The following is a 22,371-nucleotide window of genomic DNA, read 5'->3' as shown; positions in this document are numbered from 1 at the left end:
TGATACAAAATAAATCTAAAGTTAGAATTTACATTGTGTCTCTTTATATTTGATATAAAATATCCTAAATGTAGACAAAAGTGGCAAAGTAACTTTGAAAGTGCAATGCTTAGAATATTCATTGAATAATAGCTTTTGTAATAGTTTATATATGCTTAATGTATTATTTATTTACCACTTTCATTTGAGAACCTCTATTACAAAATAGTTTTTATGAAACTCTTACTCCAAAATCCTAAACCGATTTCTAATACCCAACAGACATTTTAAATTCAAAATTAAGTGAAATATATAAATGTGAGGATTAATACTATATCCTATCAAAACATACAAATATAGCTAAGAGAAAATAATGAATAAACTGTTTATCTTTAGAAGTCACTTAGCCAACTTGAGTCACATTAAACAGATTTATATGCAACACCCCCCTCAAACAAATCCTTATCATCAATGTTTAAACAAACTCAGATCTCTGCAACCCAAAATAAATGATTACCCAACCCATATCTACCCTTAGCTTTTCATTCTATAACTCTGCTCCCTTTTACAGACTAGTTTGTCAAATTAATTGTATGTACATCTTCATTTTCTGTAATCTGGTCCACCTCAATCCCCTAAAACAGACATCAATGCCCCAAATCCTAGACCGAGGACATCTATCATTCCTCACCTTGCTTGACTAATCAGGCACAGTGGCCCTGCTGACCTCCCACTTCTTCGGAAGTCACTCTTTCCTGAGTTGGGATTCCCCACCTTCATTTCAGAGCCATCATTTGCAGGCTTACCCTCTGCTGTCCAGAAAGTTGATATACCCCAAAGTTCACTTTTAGGCCTTCTCGTCTTCTCACACCAAAATTTGCAATCTACTTCCTCTTCGGTCTCACCCACACCACAACGTCTCTGCCTTTCTATTCCAGGTCTCTCTTCAGAGCTCTAGATGCAGAATATCCGCTTGGATATCTCAAAGCACCTTAAATATAGGTTCAAAACCAAACTTGCAGTGTCACTTGGCTGCTTTGCTGCCCAAACCACTAGTCCTCCCCAGCTTTCCTTTCCTGTCAGCAGCGTCACCCTGCATCTGCTGTTTAAGAGCCAAATCCAGGGATCAGCCTCATCGGCACACTCGGCCTCCACCCCCACATTCAGTCAATCACCAAGTCCTATAGATTTTAGCTCCTAAATACTTTTCTAATCAGTTCATTCTTTACATTTCTACCCAATCACCTTGGTCTAAACGGCCATCATGTTTTACCTGGGCCGCTACACCAACCTCTGGTGGTCACTCAAGGGCCCCCCTTGTGCTTTTATAGTCTGCTCTCCATGTGGTGGCTGGAGTGATTCTTTTTTTTTTTTTTGTAATGCATTTTTTCATTGAAATATAGTTGATATACAATATTATATTGGTTTCAAGTGTACAAAGTATTGATTCAACAATAACAGATATTATGAAGTTGCTTGCCTCAATAAGTGTAGTTACTGCAATATTGTTGACTATATTCCCTATGCTGTACTTTCACCAGAGTGACATTTTCAAAATGCAAATCTGATCATGTCATTCCTCTGCTTAAAATCACTTTCACTGTTCTTGGTTTAAAGTCTAAAAATCATTATATTCAAGACCTACATGGCCTACTTCTTACCTACCTCTGTATATTTGGGAGCAGGCTCTCTGTTACTCTCTGAGGAACTGAAAAAGCATGGCTGGTGTGTAAGCATAGTGCCATCCTTTTCATAGGCCTAAAATACCATCCCTTTTCTCTTTTCCCAGTTAATTGCTATTCATCCTTCAGAACACTGTCTAAACATTACTTCCTTAGAAAGCCTGCCATGATCACCCAGACTAGGTCACATCCTAACACTTTGGATCTTTTTTTCATAGCACTTATCACAATTAAAAATTAATTATTTATTTTTATAACAATTTGACTAATCTACATCTTCACCCAGTAGACAATAGCTCTCATTAGGCTTATATTGATAAGACTTTTGTTCTTCACTGTATCTCTTGTACTTACTAGTACACTGCCTGAAACATTCTTGGCCTTTGATAAATGCTGATTACATAGATGAATGAATGAATGGAGAAAGAATCTTTATTTCTTGGCATTGGAATTCAAGTAAGAGTAGAGAAAGAAAAAATAGAGTTTGTTCCAAAGGTTTCAGGCCCAAATGATCGAAAATGGTGCATGATTAACAAAAATGCAATTATGGTGGGATGAGGAAATTTTGCAGAGGAGAATGAAAATTCAGCTTGAGTATCTTTTACTTAGGCCGCTGCTATGATACACAGTGCAGAGGTACAACAAATAATTGTTGCTTTCCAACAAACAATTGGAAATATAAATGGGTAGTTGAGGAAAGAAACTGGAGATATTAATTTGGGATCCACATGATAAAATGACAGATGAAACTCTGGGGATGGATGAGATTCCTGAGGAATTAAGTAAAGAGAACACCTTTCCGAGAAAAGAATCTTGAGAAAGAGCTCTCTTTAATGTAAGATGAGGAAGAATAGTCAGCATAGGACACAGAAAAGAAACCACAAAAGCTGGACACACAAGAAAGTAATTACACACAGAAGTCAAGGAAGTGAAAAGTCCAAAGGAAAAATAATTTTAAAAAAATACTTAAAAGTATCAAAGAGGAAACACAGTCTTACTGAAGTATAACAACATCTTAAAGTACCATTGTGAAATTTCAAAACTATCTCATAAAATAACTGGAAATTAATATACTATGAGGTCTTTGTGTCCCGGAAGACTATTTGATAATGTTGCACAGAAAGTGTTGTAGGAGCCATATGTGTATATTTGGCTATTTACAGCTATTGCTCCAAAGAAAACCATAGCGCCTCACCCATAATTTCAAGGAGCTGAGAATGCAGAGCTCTAGAGAGAACACAGCAGCCAGAAAGACTGCAAACACAATGTCAGTTTACAAGAAGTACTCTGAATTCAGTAATAAAAATAGTGACAAGTGGTTAGCATTTGTTCTTTGCTGTGTACCAGGCACTGTGTTAAGCACTTTTCAAAATTCATCTCATTTATCCTCTTAAAACCATGTGAGGCAAGCATTATCAGCCCAAGTTTACAGAGACTCTGAGAAGTTAAGTAACTGCACAATATCACACTTTCAGAAATGGAAGACTGGATTCAAAGCCAGGATTAGAAGATCAGGCTTTAACCACTATGCCACTGAAGCCAGCCCCAAACCCAAGGTCCACACAGCCTTCACAGGGGAGGATCCAAACAGAATGGACTCTCTCTTAGCCGCCTTGGTAAAAGATGATCTTCATTTCCTTAGAGAGGATGATCTGAAGGTGAAAACACATTTGGGGATATAACCTTTAAGGTCATGTAAGGTATAGTTTTCATTGTAGAGAATGGATTCAGTAATTCTCAACCAATCCTTAGGTTGTCATAAATTAAAGATTTAAAAAATCCATGTTAGGACCATTTACTCATCAGGAAATATATATGTACAGTGCTAGACACCAGAGAGATGGCAATGCACAAAACACACAGTCCCTGTCCTTATGGAGCCAACAATCATGTGTGTGGTGTGTGTGTGTGTGTGTGTGTGTGTGTACTTGAAAAAGATATTAAACAAATAGTTACAAAAAAAAGATATCTTTACAAAGTGTGATACATACCACAGAGGAAAATTACTGGGTGCTATAAATTACTGGGAATGGGGCTAGTTTAGATTAGGGAGTCTAGAAAAGCTCCCTTGAGTAAGAGATATTTAAGGTCTGAGCAGAAGAAGTATGGACTGGACCAAAAGTTGGAGGGGCAGAAGTAACTTGGCACATTTATGGAAATAAAAGAAAGCCATTGTTGCTGAAGCCCGGCAATGGGGCAAGTGGCAAGAACTGGACTAGAGATATGGAACTGGTTAGAAACCTGAAATTTGAGGGTACTAGTACCTCCTACTTCCTCCAGATTCCTGACTTACTTCTGGCTATGATTAGAAACGGTTGAAGTAGGGGTCGCCAGTTGGTATGATTTTTTGAGGTCTGGATGCTTGATCAATGTTACTATGGAAAGAGAAGATTTATAACAGACCAATTGCTCAGTTATTGGAAAATAATTCTTAAACACAGTGTTTCACTCATTTGCCTGTCCAGACAGCCCCAGGTCAGCCCCAAGTTATTTCTTTTCAGAGCAAAAACAGGATTGGTGATGTTTTAATTATTTAGTTAATTTTGTCAGGGCAGATAAAAAATTAGATAAATCATCCTTCAAAACAATGCTTGTTTGGTCTGAAATGTAAAACCTAGATATTATCTAAGTTAAAACACTCAACTCAAAAGACTTCCAGAGAAATGTTGACTAAATTACAAATACGTTCATTTGTTTAAAAAAAGCATAATATTAAATATTACTAATGGTTATAATTTCTGAAAAACCTCATTAATGTAGACTGATTTGGGTGAAGGGCATAATGAAATGGTAAAAAAGTCAAACAAGTAGAACATTTTGAAGAAATACTGTTGTTATCAATCAGCTAGCAGAGGTTCTTAGGTAATCTGTTAAAATATATAGGAATTATTTTAAATCATATCATTACTTGTATTTATTTCAATGAGTGCCCTTAAAATGCTTCAGCAAGCTTGAAAAAATTTTAAATCTTTTTGATAAAAATCTGCTTGATATTTTAAATCTCTATGCTTCAACCACCTTTTCAACACTCATTTGCATTATCATTGAAGAAAGAATTTGAACCAAACAAAAATACAATAATCACAAATCCCTAATTAATGTAGTCCAAATTAATACAAATTTATGGCATTTATAAAAATGGAAATTTATGCAAAAGACAGCTACTCAACGTCTAGATTTTTAGAAAACTACCTGGAAGAGGATGCCTTTCAGATATTCAAATTTTGTAGTTTTTAATCTACATCTGCAAATTCAATAATTCTATTCTGGCATTTTACAAATACAGATATTCATCATTTCCCCAATATTTATAGATGTTAAGGAATACCCCCTTCTATGACCATCTGTGGAGATGTATAAATTAAGCCTTAAAAAGAGTTTGTTGGTAATTTTAGTTTTAAAGTATATATAGGGCATTTTGTTGGTTTAAACTATTTAAATTATAAATAATCTAACTACCCCTTCAGTGATCTATCCTTTCCCATTCCTCTTGAAGGATATAAGAAAAAGCTAGTAGAATTTATGACAGAAACAAATAAATCATCACATGAAAGTATTTCATAGGTGTTTCTTAAATAACATAGAAAGTTACTTTTTTTTCAGAGCTAAACCAGGTAATCACCTCAAGCTCACAGGCCAGAGATAATGAAAGCTACAGCTCAGAGAACACTCACTAGACATTATCAAAGATAAAAAGGAAACTATTTGTTGATTATGAGTCAGCACAAAGTATCTCTTAAGTTAAGTGAAACAGAGCTGTAATTCCTCCAAACTGAGTGACAGAGAGCCGTGTGCACTGAAGTGGGGTGTCCACCTCAAGTACAGGCAGCAAGGGGTTGCACTGTCCAGAGACAACTTCAAAACAACAGTAAAACTTACTGAATATCAGCCTGCTTTTTATTATCACCACATGCTGGGAACTTTAAATTTAGTAATAAAATACTCCTTCCTGAAAATAAAATTTGTTCATCTGAGTCCTAAACAAATAAGGTGGCTACAGTTGAATCTTAGTAATATGTATGTAAACTTAGCACATTTTTGGTACTTATCTTAAGTACCAAAAACTAACAACATGGGTGTTAATACAGAGAATTTGCAGTTATCGAATCAAAATTCAATTCACAGTGACTCTGCTTATACCTATTCATTTTGAAAGGGAGGATCTAAAGATTAAGAATTATTTAAGTTCGTTTCAGGTGCAGTTCAAACTGGCAAAACTGCGTGCTGTTCCGCTCTAGCGTTTCAGTGGTGGAGTTGGACTGAACAGCACCGTGATTGTGGAGACAAAGGAACACAGCTTGCGATGTTCTCATTTTATACGACTGTTTAGAATTTTTATTTCTATTTCAAATTTAGGACTGAGACAGTGCCAAATATTAGGTGTACTATTCTTGTTTGGTAAATATAAATTTTAACTTACACATGACATATTTTACTGACTTTGGGAAATATCTTTATAATTGAAATGTATGCTTCTTTGAAAGTTATGTGTTTTAAAAATTTAGTAGATATGTTAATTGTATCTGTTGTGCAATTTTGATTTCATTAAAATTCACTTATTTGTCACTATAGTTATTACCCATTACTGTGATAGAATAACATGTAGGTTTAAGTTTTTCTCACTTAAAATATATTAATGTCACTAACAAGGATTAATCCTTTCCTTTTTTTCTTTTTTGACTGTAATAGAGTAATATATACATAATATAGTTATATAGTAAAAATTTAATAAAAAGTCTCTGAACTGTTTTTGGCTTTTATTATTCATGTAGTTTCACAATTTTTTTCTGAAAATGACTATTCTAGAGAAGGAATGACCTGTTTTTGGTGTCAGATATGTTAGGTCTAACACTGATGAAGTAATACAATTATTACTTATGAGAGCTAAAATAGACTTCTATCTGAAGGAAACACAAATTAATAGGAGTTGAATCATATTCTTAGCCCCCAAAGTCAGCACCCTAACAGAATGATGTATTCTTGGGATTCCTTGTTCATCAGATCTGTTTTCTCGGTAGTGAATACAACATTTGCTCTCTGCGTGTCCTAGATGATAGAGCTAAAGTGTGAAAAAAAAAGGGCCAAGGTTTCTCTTCTCTTTGCTTCCTCTTCCTCTGTCCTTTCTGCCTCTTTTCCTCCCTTTCTTCTTTCCTTCTTTCTTTCCTTTCTCTCCCTCTCTTCCTTGTTCTTTCTTTCAGATTTAGATAAGATGAATAGTACCCACTAGAAATGATTAAGTCCTGGAACACATTGCCAGAGGAAGCCTTGGAACACTCACTCTGAGAATGGAAGATTCTGTCACTTTTACCATCATCCGAAGTGATCATGGTTTCAGGTATGCAACAGGAAAAATTTTGCATAATTTTAGGGAGTTCATGGATCCCCTGTGGTTTATGCATAGACCACATTCTTAAGAAGCCCTATCTGTTTTAGCTCCAGTATTCTACAATTCTTCAATTCTCTCTCTTCCTTAAATCCTGACCTTCTCTCAAACTTTTCATGGTTTCACCTCCTCCAGGAATCTCTGTGCAAATACAGAGATAATACATGTGAAGGGTATCTAGTGTAGAGTCTGGAAGCAGACAAGGCATCCATCAAATGCTGGCTGGCTGTTCATGACTATTCCAGCCCACATGCTGACATCTTTCCTAAATTTATATATACATTTTTGGAATACTACAGCATTATTTTGGAGGTAAGTTTTTTTTTTAAATAAGAAACTACTATATGCTTTAAAAGAGCTGACTAAACTTTATTAAACAGCAGTTACTGAAGAAAACTTTTAGTTCAGTATGTTCCTTCTCCTTATAACCATACTATATTTCTGTCAAATGGAAGCAAAAAATGTTCATCATTTTGTCGTTTCTGTCTGCAAAGCACAGAATTACCTTCCCAAACTCCTGAGATTTATGCCTTTAATTACCTCCTATCTGCTTCACTACCCTCCAAACCTAAGAATCAATATAAATAGTCTTATTTATGGGAAAATGTAAAATGTTTGACAAAAGCAGGCCATCATTTTCTAGATTTCCTTTTGATGCTATCGATTCTTTCTACCTTCAATACCTTTTGACTTGACAGATTCAGTTGGTTTTTCAAACTTACAAAATTATTCACTTTTCTAGTATTTTGTACTGCTTAATAGCAGGTATAAACTTTACAAGTTAGCTTTTAGTTTCTAACTCACTGATGAGATTATTATCACTGTGGTATCTCTTTATTTAATCATCAGCTGCAGGAGTTAGTTTAGGTGTGGCTTTCTCCAAACTCCTTCATCATAAACTTACTTTTCAGTGAGGATCAACTTCCATGGCTACTTCATTTCTGAATGGCAGGCCACTATAACATATGAAACCTAGAAGGCTAGGCACCCCATAACCTGACAACTCTGCTGCTCACGTTTAATCAGCACCAATTCTCTAAACAAAACAAAACCAACAAATTGTGTATATATATCCTTATACATGGTTGTATATATATAATTATATAAATATAAATATAGTATATAGATTAAGGGAGCTGCTATCTATCTCAAGGGCTTCAAGAGAAAGAGGACAGGAGCCTATGGGTGGCAGGCAGTGACTATCTCTGTACATGGAAGAGGAAGGACAGTTAATCTGTAGAATTAACATGTACAGATATTTGTGAGAGTGGTGAGGTAGGGAGGGTCAAATATTGGAAGATAAATGTACAGAGTTTTCCTTGACACATAAGTTAGGGTAACACCCAATACCTGAAAATTCAGGAAATACAGTATAAACTTATATTTTTTAAAAGTATGTTGGTTAAAGTTTCAAATAATATGCTTAATGTTTTTTACCTTCTCGGGACTTTTTTTGAGCAAAGTGTTTCTGAATTTAAAGCAATGAATCCTGTTATTAACATAAAAAAAGCTTAATAAAGACACTACAAATGTCCAAGAAAGATAGGAAAAATTGTCTATTTGTTGTACTTTCGCGCCAGAGGAATAGGAAGAAGGGGACAAAGAGAAGAGCTGGAGGAGAAGGAGAAGAGCGATCACGTAGAGGACAGGAAGGAATATATGACTGTTTTGTTGAAGGGAACATATTTCGACAGGGAAAAAGAAACACTGATATCATGTGGACAGATTCTCTAGAATTAAAAGCACATGCTAGGCAGCCAATAGCAAAATGTGGAATCCTCTAGAAGAATGTCATATAGTAACAAATAAAAAGCTTGATCCTTCAGAAAATGTAAAGCAGTGAAGTGCCTCTCCTCCTTTGCTGTAAGGAACATCTTCAGACATGGTGTTGAACAGGATCCTGCTTCCTGGCGGCTCTGGCTTCCCAGGGAAGGATGCACAGCTGCTGCAGGGACCTGCTGCCTCAAGGCAGCTGGTGCAGAGGTGGAGCTGGGCCTGGTGGCCAACGGAGGCAGAGTGTCAGCCAAGAGCACACGGAAAGGCCGTTTATGTGGAACCCAAAGTTGTGGCTCTTTCCCTAATCTCATGAGTGCTGAGCTCTCTGCTGGATGACAGAGAATGCCAGGGCCTCGGGCAGAAACAGCACTGAAGCCTCCTAAGTGGCACATGGTGGACTGGGGGTTTGTTTATGCAGGACGGAGGATTTGTATTGTGTTATATAAACTGCTAAGGAAACCAGGAAGTGGGTTTTCTTGACTAAAACTAGAAAAGATAGAGGCAGAGAGACCTAGGAGAGCATACTTAACTAATCTTATCCAAATGAAAACTGCTAAGAAGAAAAAAGATGTGAAATGCAGAGGCAAGTGGTGTTGCTGAAGTCTCAGTTACACACTGATTGCAGTCATACAGGGACTGAGGGTGATGGTTGAATGACTGCACTTCCTGAAGTTTCAGAGGGATCTACCGCAAAGAACAGGAGAGTCAGGTTGCCACAGAAATGTTCACACAAATGGTCACACAAATGTTCACACCTGGCCACTTTAATTTCTAAGCAAACCCTTAATTTCCTACTCATTTGTACTTAACCAGGCTAATGTAAATCAATAAAATGGCATGAGGTTACCTCCTTATGTCATGAGAAATGTGGAAACAGAACATGGGAAAAAAGAACAGTGGAATAAATGAGCAAGAGAGATACTAGATAACCGAAAATCAAAAGCCAAAACAAAGACAAGGAATAATAACAAAATTAAAAGCGTGGAGGAACCACAAAGTAAGATAAAAGAAAGAAAATGTAAACTATCAGTGATCAAAGTTTATAATGCTATTCAAAAGGTAATACTATAAATGGGAAAAAATCAAATGGGCTTCATAGGAGTACTAAAAGCCTGTGGGGTCAGCGATTAGGGACACTGTATCTCATTCTTAATAAGTTGTACTAATGCTGAATATCAAAATTTCAGGGTCAGTTCCTGAATTAGAGTATATAAAACTTGACTGAAAAGATCATTATGCTTTATCTGGATTTTCCTAAGAAGCAAAAAAGACCCAGTTATATAATAAGGATATTTATGATTAACTGTGTTCTCAGATAATAATAAAAGAAGATCATCTCTATTTTTAAACATTTAAGAGAATCAAGTTGCCCTGATTTTGTGTAAGAATCCGTTTAAGGATCAATTTCCTTTATGTTTCTACTACTATCCTCCAAGAAATTGAAATTGATATGCAAATTAGAAATTACTGAGGATCTGCCAACTTTCAGCTTAGCCAAAAAGGGAAACATTAGTCATAAAAATATTTTAAAGCCTATGGTTGCTCTAGTTCCCAGTCTTTTCATATGAAAACCAAAGGTGAAAGTCTTTTTTTAAAATCATCCGCAGAGCGGTATAGACCTGTTTCTCTGGCAAGGCTTAATTCTAGAAACATACTTCCCAGCTAAAGGGTAAAGATTCAGATGTAGGTTTATCAGTTTATGACCACTCTACAGTTGTGGTGCACTCATTCCTTGGAGAAGAAACGTGTGCTCAGGCTTAGAACATTCAGTGCTCAGCTTAAACCATGTTAGTAAAAAACAGGTCCAAGAAGAAACTAGGAATTCAAGTGCTGTACACATTTATGCAAATGTCGAGGGACTCTGTTGGAAAGACATATTATTCCTGGACTGCAATGTCTGCCCCCTGGCAAAGTTAATGGTGTTAATTTGTAAAGGTTCATTCAAGAAATGTTTGTGATTAATGTTTGCTTATTTGCATAACACTATTGTGTAAATAAAGCTGTAGTCTTTTGCTTTCCAACAGTGGCATTCTACTGAGGTGATAAAAGCTGGACAAAGGGGTCTATGGGACACTTCAATGAGGTCACATTGAATTTTAATGCATGAAGTTTGTCCTGGTATATTTTATATGGATAATGGAGAACTGCAGCGTACAATCTGTTTAGTGTGAAAATCTGCCTTCCAGATTTTTCAATAAACATATTTTCTACACTGAAGAGTGAAGCCAATTCAGTCTCAGGCTGCTTTAGAAATGCTATTAAAGAAAATAAGGATGAGTGTCTTCTTAATTCTTACATTAAAATGTAAATAGGGTAATTATAAAATAATAAACTCTCCCCCAAATAAAAAATGCTCAGTTTCAGAGCTCAGTTATACAGACTGGAGCACCATTACTAAACACTGAGTACATGTATATGTCACACTTGTGAATCTGCCATCCAGATTTTGTGGCTTTACAGCCCAGAGTCTAAGTATGACTCAGAAATTTAATTTCTTTCTGCATTACCAGCAGAGCTTTTGAGTGGTAACAGGGAAGTTGTGGTCACATGCATGTGTCCACGTACCTATTAGTAAATACAAAGAAAATTACTGACATTGAATGAACCCACTCCCAGAGCATTTCTGTGGTGGAGAAAGAAGACTGGCACACCTCACCAAACCCAATCCTTGATACAAATAAAAAACAAAACTCTTCATTATTCTTTCTGGGTCTTAGGTTTCACTTGTAAGATGGAGATGTTTCTACCCTGTCTTAAGAAATGCCATGGAAATGACAGAGCTGCAATGGCCCTCCCAAAGATCATATAGTCAATTTTAGGTTATATTACAGAAGAGGACACTGAGGTCCATGGTGGTAAAGTGATTTATCAACTTCAGAATTAGGGCTTAAATCATGTTCAAGGACTCTTAATCCAGTGTTCTATATTGTGTGGCATCTCTATGTATGGCATAATGAAAACACAGAGCAGAAGACCTGGAACATAGAAATGAGAGGATCTGAAAAGACTAATCCTTAGATGCCTTCATTCATACTGCTTGCTAGTAAAAGTTGCTGCTCACCTCTGGAGTCAAGTAGGACAGCCTGGCATAAAATAGGAGCACAATAAATGCTGAGAAAATGAGTCAAGTCATTATGTGAGGCAACATAATAGGAAGAGCTGTGGATTTAGAGGCAAGGGAGCAGGATTTACGTCCTAGCTCTATCATTTATTGACAGGAAATCCCACAGCGTGCGTCACTGAGGACTGGCTGGCTGGACGGCGGGGTGCTCACACCCAGACACTGTGTTGGTTTCCCATTGCTGTCGCAGCGGATTCCCACACATCTATCATCATACAGTTCTGCAGGCCAGAAGTCTGACATGGGTTCCAAGGTGTGGACAGGACTGTGTTCTCTTTTGGAGGCTGGAGGGGAAAATCAAGGAAATTGCCCACATTCTCAGGCTCGTGGCTCTTTCTCTCAACTTTCGAAACCAACAATAGCCAGGTGAGTTTTTCTCACATCACGTCCCTCTAACCTTCTCTTTTGCCTCCCTTTTCTACTTGAAAGGACCCTTGGGCCTGCAGGATAATCCAGGATAATCTATTTTAAACTCATCTCATTAGCACCCTTAATTCCATTTACTACCTTAATTCCCCTCTGCCATATAAGGTAACATAGTAAAAGTTTCCAGAGATAAGGATGTGGACATCTTTGCCTACCACATCTGTAAAGAAACAGTGAGGTAAGAAAACAGGGTGTGGGGGGGATGGGCAAAACAAGTGTAGGGGATAAAGAGGTGCAAACTTCTAATTATAAAATAAAGTAGTTACTGGGATGAAAGTACAGCACAGGGAATATAGCCAATAATATTGTAATAACTTTGTATGGTGACAGATGGTAACTACACTTATCATGGTGAGCATCTCATAATGTATATAAATGTCGAACCACTATGTTATAAACCTGAAACAATATAATATTGTGTATCAACTACAATTAAAAAAAATAACCAAAAAGCAAACAAGCAAACAAAACCAAAAAACTAAACAACACCAAAGCCAGTGAGGTAGCTCTCTGTGTTCCCATAGGGAAAATTCTCCAGGATATATTGTTATGTAAAAAATGCAAGGTAAAGAAAAGTTAAATAGCATGTATTTATGTAGGTAAGGGAGGAAAGAAGAATATATATATATTCAAACTTGGCTATCTGTGCATAAACGAACCTTGAAAGATATGTGAGAAATATTAAAGTGGTTACAGACAGACACTGGAGGGTGAGAGGATATGTAATGCGATGGAACAAGGTTTTTCAATGTATTTTTTTAAAACTATTTTGCTTTTGAACCATGTAAATATATTTTGTTATTATTATTGTTTTTTTAATTCAAGGGATTCATAGTTGCCTCAAAGCCATATTATTCACCCGATTGTCAAAACCTTTTGTTTGGAGAAGCCCATCTATCACCAACCTTGGTACTTTTCTCTTCCAGAATGAACTCTTCTAAGGGGCAGAACCTCAGTGGCTTTGCATGAAGCATTCCTCTAATGTAACATTCACAGACGTCATGAAAGTCTTCATCTTTTGCAAGATTTTTGCTATTTCACTTTGCAATCTGTTTGCATTGTATTACGTTTTCAACATCTGGCATTGCTGCAGTGGGAATCCTAGAACTAACTATGGAACATGTCTTCAGATAGCCATACATTTTGTAAGTGGTCAGTTAAGTAGTGAGCATTTTCGTTTTATATTCAGTGTTGCAAAACCTATATGACTGTAGCGGTTTGGAAAATAGCTGTATAAAACTCTTAAATATACTTGGATTTCAGAATTTATTATTCTATCTTTTCTTTCAGAAGTCCTTTAATTATTATATCTTAAATCTACAAGTAATATTGTAGTTTGAAATATTTAGTAGTTAAATGTCTTTGTCACTAATGTTCTATTTACAAAATATTTCCTGGCTCCTATCACATTTGATTTTTTTCTAGTCAGGTTTACTGAGGTATACTTTACATACAGCAAAATTCCTTTTTAGGTATTGAGTTCTGTGAGTTTTGGAAAACAGAAACAGTTGTGTAACCAATACAACCATGAAGATATAGAATATTTTTGTCACCTGAAAGAGTTCCTTCATGCCCTTTTTAGTCAGTTCCCTAACCCCACCGTCAGTTCCTGATAACTATGGATCTTATTTCTGTCCTCACAGTTTTGTCTTCCGCTTATAGAAGTGCTGTCATACAGTATGGAGTCTTTGTGTCCATCTTCTTTCATTTCACATTCTTTGAGATTCACACATATTGTAGGCTCTATCAGTACATCATTTCTTTTATTACTGTTTTCCACTGTATGGCTATACCACAGTTCATTTATCCATTCACCAGCTGACAGACATTTGGGTCAATTCAGTTTGGGGCAATTATGAATAAAGCTACTATCAATGACACACATGTATGAACATATGTTTTCGTTTCTCTTGGACAAATACCTAGAAGTGGGATTGCTTGGCTGCATGGGCAATGTATCAATAACTTTATAAAATGTACCTGCACCATTTTGTATTTCCACCAACAATGAATGACGGTTCTAGTGGCTCCTCATCCTTGCCATTTAACATTACACTTTAATTTTCTTCATTTTAATAGGTGGTGTGGTACCTGATTGTGGTTTGCATTTCCTCAACTGGCTGATGATGTTGACCATTGTTTTACATGTTTGTCACTCATATTTCTTCTTTGGCAAAGTGTTTGCTCAAATCTTTTGCCCATTTATTATTTATTATTGAGTTGCAAGTTATTTAAGTATTTTGTATACAAGCAGTTTTACAAACATATTCTCCCAGTATGTAGCTTCTTTTTTCATTTCTTAATAATGTAACAGTGTTATTTGAAGAGTAGAAATTATTAATTTTGATGAAATCCAATATAGTAATATTTTTATAGCTTATACTTTTTGTTTCCTCTGAAATCTTTGCCTAACTCAGGGTCACATAAATTTCTTCCTATGTTTTCTTCTAGAAGTTTTATAGTTTTAAGTTTATATATGTGTATATATATATATATAAATAAAATGCATATATATATATGATTCATTTGCATTAATTTTTGTGTTTTGTGTGAGGCAGCAGTCAAGATTCTTTTTAATTTGCATGTGGATATCCAATTGCACTATTGTTACCAAGATTAGCCTTTCTCCATTAAATAGTCTCTGCAACTCTGTTGAAGATCAACTGGCCAAATAGGTGTGGGTCTATTTCTGGACTCTATTCTAGTCCATGATCAATGTGTCTACTATCCTCTCACCAATATTACAGTCCTGATTACTGTGGTTTTATAGTAAGCACTGAAATCAAGAAGTGAAATCTTCAAAATCTGCTCTTTCTTAAAAATATTTTGGGTATTCTAGGGCTTTTCTTTTCGATGCACATTTAAGAAATAGCTCAGCATTTTCTACAAAAAACCTCCTGGGATGTTGATCAAGATAATGCTTGGTCTATTGATCAATCTGGGGAGAACTGACATATTAGTAATAGCAAGACTTTTAATGAATTGATACTGTATATTTCTCAATTTATTAAGGAACATTTAAGTCTTGAATAAGGAGTTGAGAAAGATTTTAAGAGGTGCCAAAATAATTCACTGGGCTTTTGATTGAAATTACATGAAATATATTTTTATAAGTCATGATAAACAAATCCTCTCTTTTCCAAGCACTATAATTTTTATTATGCTTCTTATGTAGGATTATGAAAACATCATTTAATGGTGTGTGCAAACAAGATTATTTATTATTTCCAAAAAACATGAAGCTTTAACATATTCTCTGGAAAATGGCTTCTGGGGTGGAGTATCTCAGAAAAAACATGTATAATATACAGCCTACAGATTCAGATTTGTACTGGTCATTTCCTTTATTTGGTAATTGAGTATAACAAACATTCTAATATTATTTATTTTAATTTAATGTTATTTCTATGGTTTCAAATCTACATTCATAAAAGATTGATTTATACCCTTTTCTTGTTAATCATATATTTTTAGCAGAATGGTTATACTGGCCAGATAAAGTAACTTAAAAAGCTTACCTTATATTTCCACATTCTGGGAAGATATAAATTGTATAATAAATTATTCTCTCAGGTATTTAATACATGTTGGCACAGACACATGAAACATACTTGTCATCAAGAGTAGTAACAATGGTTTTCTTCGTATTTGTTGAATTTTAATTGCTTCATATATTCATTACACTGGGAACTTTAAAAAATTATTTTCTGCAATTCAAGTATTTTTGAAAAGTAAATACAATTGGTGGGTTAGGTGTGAAATGGTATAGGTGAGGCTGATTATATGGGGAAATCCTTAATTTTCGATATTAGCCACTCTGTTGTTCAAATTTCTACTGTTGAATCCAAATCCCTTGAAAATCTGGCACCCTGAAATATGGGGCCCACCGACAGGAGAGGCTGTCAGAAGGTATGTGAATATGAAGAGGTGTGCAACTCAGGACAATCAGACTTTCGGCTGGACAGACTACAGAGAGCAATGAAAAGGTGATACTCACATCTGAGTTAAAGCGAAGCTGACAGACATTACAAGAAATAACTTGTTTCTTCTTTGGGGGAATGGACACTCCAAATGTGTGGTTAATGACAGCTTTTTGCACAGGATCCATCTGAAGAGCAAATGATAAAATAGTCAATTTATAACTTCAAAGGATAGACAACTCTGTGAGCAAGTAAAAGTAGCTGTATTATTTCTTAAGATTTTAAGTACCCAAACAAGAATAACAAAGAATCTCATTCAACAGTAATGTACCTGCTTCCAGGAATAACAAAAAGAAAACAAAACTGGTTTGAAATCATAACAAATACATAAAAATCACAGGAGACTCACAACATCCTGAAAATCTTCTCTCTATAAAAAGGGACCTTGAAAACCTTAAAAGAATCATAAAACAAAAACACTTCACATCCAAAGGTTGGGATTAAAGTTTACTTATGAATGTTTTCCCTAGATGAGGTAATAATATTTAAGATAATCAGATCTGACCTTAATGACAGTTATTACACATATGTTTAAGTTTCTTACTTTTTAATTTATGGCAGAGTCACACATGACATACTCATATCAGAGAACAGAAAATGTTGATCTTTATTTTACAATAATTCATCACTTTTCATGTACTATAGATTGAAATTCATTCTACTGGAAATGCATGTCACAATTATATACTCCAATGCCTGTAACAGATGGGCTAATACACATTTGTTTAAATATTGATCAAGTCAAGTTTTGACTTATAACCTGTGACTTTCCTTTCTTTGGTTTGTATGTGCCACACATATTCAGAGGAATATATAGTGATGAAAGTACTCTACTGCAGAAAAAGTATGGCACAAAGCCATAAAATACTTGGAAAAAGAACACTATTTACAGAGTCTATAAAAAGAGAGACACAGCAGTAATTCTCTTGTGTATTCCAGATAATAATCTCCAGCATTAACATCAGACAACTGGCAGTTCAAAAAACAATGTGGACAATGAACAAAGCATTACTTGTAAACAGATGTAACGTGAACAAGGACAGATCCATTAACATTATCATCCAGAAAATCTCCTGATGGTAGAGCTTCAGATGGAGGAGCGATGATATTTGGCAGAGAGCAGAAATGAATACTATATCTGGTTGGAAATATAAATCCACAAAGTGCAAAATCAGCAATTAGAAGAACTTAAATACATTAGAAAGGAGGGTGGATTATACATTGAATAGTAAAGTAGCCTGTTTTTTGCTACAAGTTTAAGAGAGACGTATTCCTACTACAAAGAGCAATTATTGTGTTCAGGACACTTAAAAAATTTGAAGCAGGGAGTTTCTGGAGTGATAGAACTATTCTGCATCCTGACTGTAGTGGTAGTTACACAGATTTATGCATGTTTTAAAATTTGTAGAACTAAATACACTCCCCAAAAGTCAATTTTATGTATGATTATTTAAAAACTAAAAAAGATGAAAATTATTGAGTATTAAATTTAACTACTAAACATAAAATAGGATTACTGGAAATGTGTTTTGTTCAAGGTCATAAATGATCGTAGCAAATTTTATTTAATGACAAGTAAAGAAAAAAACCTTCCATGAGCAAAGAAAATCTCAAAATATCAGAAAATAAAACCTTAGTTCACTTTCTCAGTTTACTCACAAGTGCATACATTTAGATCTCATTCATCCATTTGCAAAACACAAAACTATACTTTCTCATCGATACCAGAGATGCCGAATCAGTTTGGACACGCTTAAAAGTAAAATAGCCTAACTAAATTGGCAGGATGAAAAAACTACACTGTTTTGCAAAGTTAAAAAATGAGAGCATTTTCTTGAGATATTTTCTGTGCTTAGGCTTTGAAATGCTTTACATCTGGTGATGTGTGAACTACATGGTATAAAACTATATGAATATTTTCCAAACACCAGTTTTATGCATGCCACTTTCATTATTTTTTACATATCCACATACAACTGTGTATTATTATTTACTTATTTTTTCTATAAATCAAATTAAAATCAACTACTAAAACACATTGCAGTAATATTCAAGAAATCAGTATTAATATACATTCTTTGCTATTACTCATTTAAAATATATTGAAAATTGATATTAAAAACTAAAATTTCCATCATCTAAAATACACATATCCTAGATGGTCCTACACCACAATACAGAAACAAAGGATACATCTACAAAAATCTAGTTCCAAGTGAAGGGCCCCCACCAGTAAGATGGCAAACTTCCGGCTTCTCTTCAGGGTCCTCAGTTCCTGCCGGCGCCACCTGAAGCCCAATCACCTCTCGCCCCCCTCCCAATCCCAGCACCTAGCCAACAGCCACCAGCCCCGTAGAAGTGACACCTCAATCAATTCATACCCCTTCCTATATAACCCAGCACCTTTCCCTAATAAAGCGGAATTCTCCGGTGAATTGCTGCTGTGTGTTGCTCCTTTCCTTTCATTGGTGCCGAAACCCGGGAGACGGGACACCCCAACTGGGCCCCGTCTTCCCCCCGACACTAGCAGCAGCTTGCCCTCGTCCTCTTTTTCCGGCGCTGGCTCATCACACTCACCACTCCTCTCTGGCCTTTAGGTAAGTTTTCCCCCCGGAGTGGGCCACTCTTCCCCGAGCTATCGCAGTGCCATTGACCGTGATCGTCCGGCAAGGCCCTGACGCTAGGGGATGAGGAGGGAACTCTCCCCGCCTCAGGCCTTCACAGCTGCGGCAGACCCTCAGGCCCCTCCCCAAACAGCCATAAATCCCCGCCTCAAGCCTTTACGGCTGCGGCGGATGCTCAGGCCCCTCCTCCGACAGTCATAAACGCATTCACCATCCCTTCCATCAGTGCTGAAACTTTTAAAGCAAAATTTCCCCGGAGTGGGCCACTCTTCTCCGAGCTATCGCAGTGCCATTGACCGTGATCGTCCGGCAAGGCCCTGACGCTAGGGGATGAGGAGGGAACTCTCCCCGCCTCAGGCCTTCACAGCTGCGGCAGACCCTCAGGCCCCTCCCCAAACAGCCATAAATCCCCGCCTCAAGCCTTTATGGCTGCGGCGGATGCTCAGGCCCCTCCTCCGACAGTCATAAACGCATTCACCATCCCTTCCATCAGTGCTGAAACTTTTAAAGCAAAATTTCCCCGGAGTGGGCCACTCTTCTCCGAGCTATCGCAGTGCCATTGACCGTGATCGTCCGGCAAGGCCCTGACGCTTGGGGATGAGGAGGGAACTCTCCCCGCCTCAGGCCTTCACAGTTGCGGCAGACTCTCAGGCACCCCCCTCCAACAGCCATAAACGAGGTGACTCCTTTGCGGATGAGAACGCTCCCTTTCCCCCCACTCCTCCTTCTGCTCCGTCCACCGAAAACTCCTAGCACTAGGTACCTCGAGACTCCGGCACTCTGCCTTCTTAGGGAAGTCTGGGTGACGACCCACACTTTCTAAGAAATTCCAACTTGTATACGAGTTTCCGCAGACCACCAAGGATCATCGGGGACGCCCTTTGTCTCCTTGTGGTCTGCTTCCAGTCCGAGGATCTCCGTTCGTCTTCCCCTGTCTGTCTCCTTCTCTGTCCTTTAGCCATGGGAGCCTCCTCATCCCTCCCTGAAAGTTCACCTCTTGAATGCCTGCTTAAGCATCTGGCTACCCTCTCCCTGATGCTTGATATAAAACCAAAACTTCTCCATAAATATTGCTCCCAAGATTGGCCAACATACCCCCTAGACAATAACAATCAATGGCCCGCAGGGGGAACTCTTGATCCTAACATCACTCGCTATCTTTTTAACTACTGCCAGCACATGAAAAAATGGAAGGAGATTCCCTATATCGAAGCTTTCCGCCTCTCCTCCCCCCGCCTCCTCCCAAGTGCTCCTAGCCTGCAAGCTGCCGCCCCCGCAGAAGCCTCCCATTCACTCCCTTCCCCTTCTTCTCCTACTACAGCCCTTCTCCCTTCCTCCCCCACCATCTCCTCCCCCATCTTACTTCCTCCACCTTCGTCCCCCGCAGATTAAGCCTGAGCCTTTCAGCCCCCCCTTTAACTAAGTCCCAGGGGCCTCCTCCGTCTTTGCCCTCATCACCTGTTTCTCCCCTGTTAGGGACTGCCTCTGTCTTCTCACATGTTTGTAGGGAGAATGGGAAAGCACCTTCCCCCATGTCTGAACGCAGCATGGGAAAGCACAAGCTAGAGAACAACCGGTGCAGTCCTTGGAAGTTATCTGTCCACAAAAACATATCTTGCCAAGACTCCTCACTCTGAAAATAGGGAGATCTTGAAGATGTGTAGAAACACCGCCCCTGCTTCTAGCTATGCCCTTCCCCCACTTGCCGATGTAGCAGGAATGGAGAACAAAGAACATTCTGTTTACACATTCCATAAGCAATTAACTGGAGCCCTGCTGTAGCTCAGTTAGTAGAGCATGGGACTCTTAACCTCAGAGTCATGAGTTCAAGCCCAACTAGAGCAGCAGAGGCAAGCAGCTGGGCTGCTAGCTGGCGACACGTGAGTCTGATTCTATCTTTCTTTATTTTCTTTGACCCCCTTCTACACTTCAGGACCTGCTTGACTAGGCGCAGCTAGACCGCATCACTCCCCCACAGACTGAGCCAGAACCCTTCAGTCCCCCTCAGACTCGGTCCCGAGGGCCTCCCAAAATTATTGCCCCCCTCTGGGAGGTAGCAGGATCTGAAGGCATCATGCACGTTCACATCCCTTTCTCCTTACGAGATTTAGCCCAACTAGAGAAACACCTAGGTTCCTTTTCCACTGATCCCACGACATACATCAGGGAGTTTCAATGGGCCCTCCAGTCTTACAGCCTCCCACATCATGACATTTTCATGCTCCTGGCCAATACTCTCCTCCCTGAAGAGCGTAGACGAGTTTGGGACTTTGCCCAAACGCACGCTACCGAAACCCACAGGACTGACCCCACCTATCCCCCTGGCCCCACTGCTGTCCCAGAACAAGACCCACACAGATTATAACACCACCATGGGTCTCTGCTCTCAAGATATTTTTGCCTCCTGCTTAATAGCAGGTCTGAAAAAGGCAGCTCGTAAAGTAGTCAATTTTCAGAAACTCCAAGACATAATTCAAAAGAGAGACGAAACCCCCTCTGAGTTCTTAGACAGACTCACTCAAGCCCTGTTACAGTATACCAGCCTGGACCCAGAAACACCTGAAGAAAGACATGTCCTTATGACATACTTCCTAGCTCAAAGCTACCCCGACATTAAAGCTAAACTCAAAAAGTTAGAACAGGGCCCCGCTAACCCACAGACTGAGATCCTAACAGTGGCCTTTAAAGTCTTCCATAACCGGGAGGAGGAGAAAGAACGCTGTAAACAAAAGGCTGATCAGGCCAATTTCCAGATGTTGGCCCAGCTGATAAAACCACAACCCGGGCACCCCTCTACAAACAAGCCCCCCCCCCCAGGAGCTTGTTTCAAGTGTGGAAAAGAGGGACATTGGTCAAGGGAGTGCCCCTCCCCCAGATCTCCTACCACCCCATGCCCCAGATGCCACAAAAAGGGCCACTGGGGGTCTGATTGCCCAACCACCCGAAGGGGAGGCTGGACGAACAACCCCCATCCTAAGCCCGCCGTAGTGGGGCTGGCAGAAGAAGATTGACGGGGCCTGGGGGCTTCTCGCCCGACCATTTCCATCACCAAACAGGAGCCCAGGATTACTTTAACAGTAGACGGTCGCCCCATCTCCTTCCTCCTAGATACAGGAGCCACCTTCTCAGTCTTGCGAGAATACCGGGGCCCTACCATGCCTGCCATTACTCCTATAGTCGGGGTAGGAGGTAAACAGATTTTCCCATTAAACCCCCCCCCCTTTTATGCACAATCCTAGGCAATCCCATACCTTTCTCTCACTCCTTCCTGGTTATGCCCCAGTGTCCCATCCCTTTACTAAGACGAGATATCCTTTCCCTCCTCCATGTTTCCATAACTATATCCACTCCCGCAGCCCCAGTACTCCCTTTCTGATGGCCCTCATAGCCGACAACCCCC

General features: G+C 38.3%; 1 protein-coding gene across 11 annotated transcripts in view; it reads right to left on the bottom strand.

Annotated features, from left to right (window-relative positions):
• The window catches only part of ZNF385B (zinc finger protein 385B), a 438,948-nt gene that overhangs the window by 48,886 nt on the left and 367,691 nt on the right, over positions 1 to 22,371 (bottom strand). For 10 of the 11 annotated variants that reach the window (XM_037000371.2, XM_073218598.1, XM_037000369.2 and 7 more), the window contains one exon: positions 16,365 to 16,475. In XM_037000371.2, coding sequence (XP_036856266.2) covers positions 16,365 to 16,475 — 111 coding nt within the window. Of the gene's footprint in view, positions 1 to 16,364; positions 16,476 to 17,359; positions 17,484 to 22,371 lie in introns of those variants that run through there. The other variant, XM_017661836.3, reaches the window with a different exon arrangement.

The sequence above is a fragment of the Manis javanica genome, chromosome 12 (assembly GCF_040802235.1).
Source record: "Manis javanica isolate MJ-LG chromosome 12, MJ_LKY, whole genome shotgun sequence".
Taxonomy (NCBI): Eukaryota; Metazoa; Chordata; class Mammalia; order Pholidota; family Manidae; genus Manis; species Manis javanica.
This window is presented reverse-complemented; position numbering and strand designations above follow the sequence as displayed.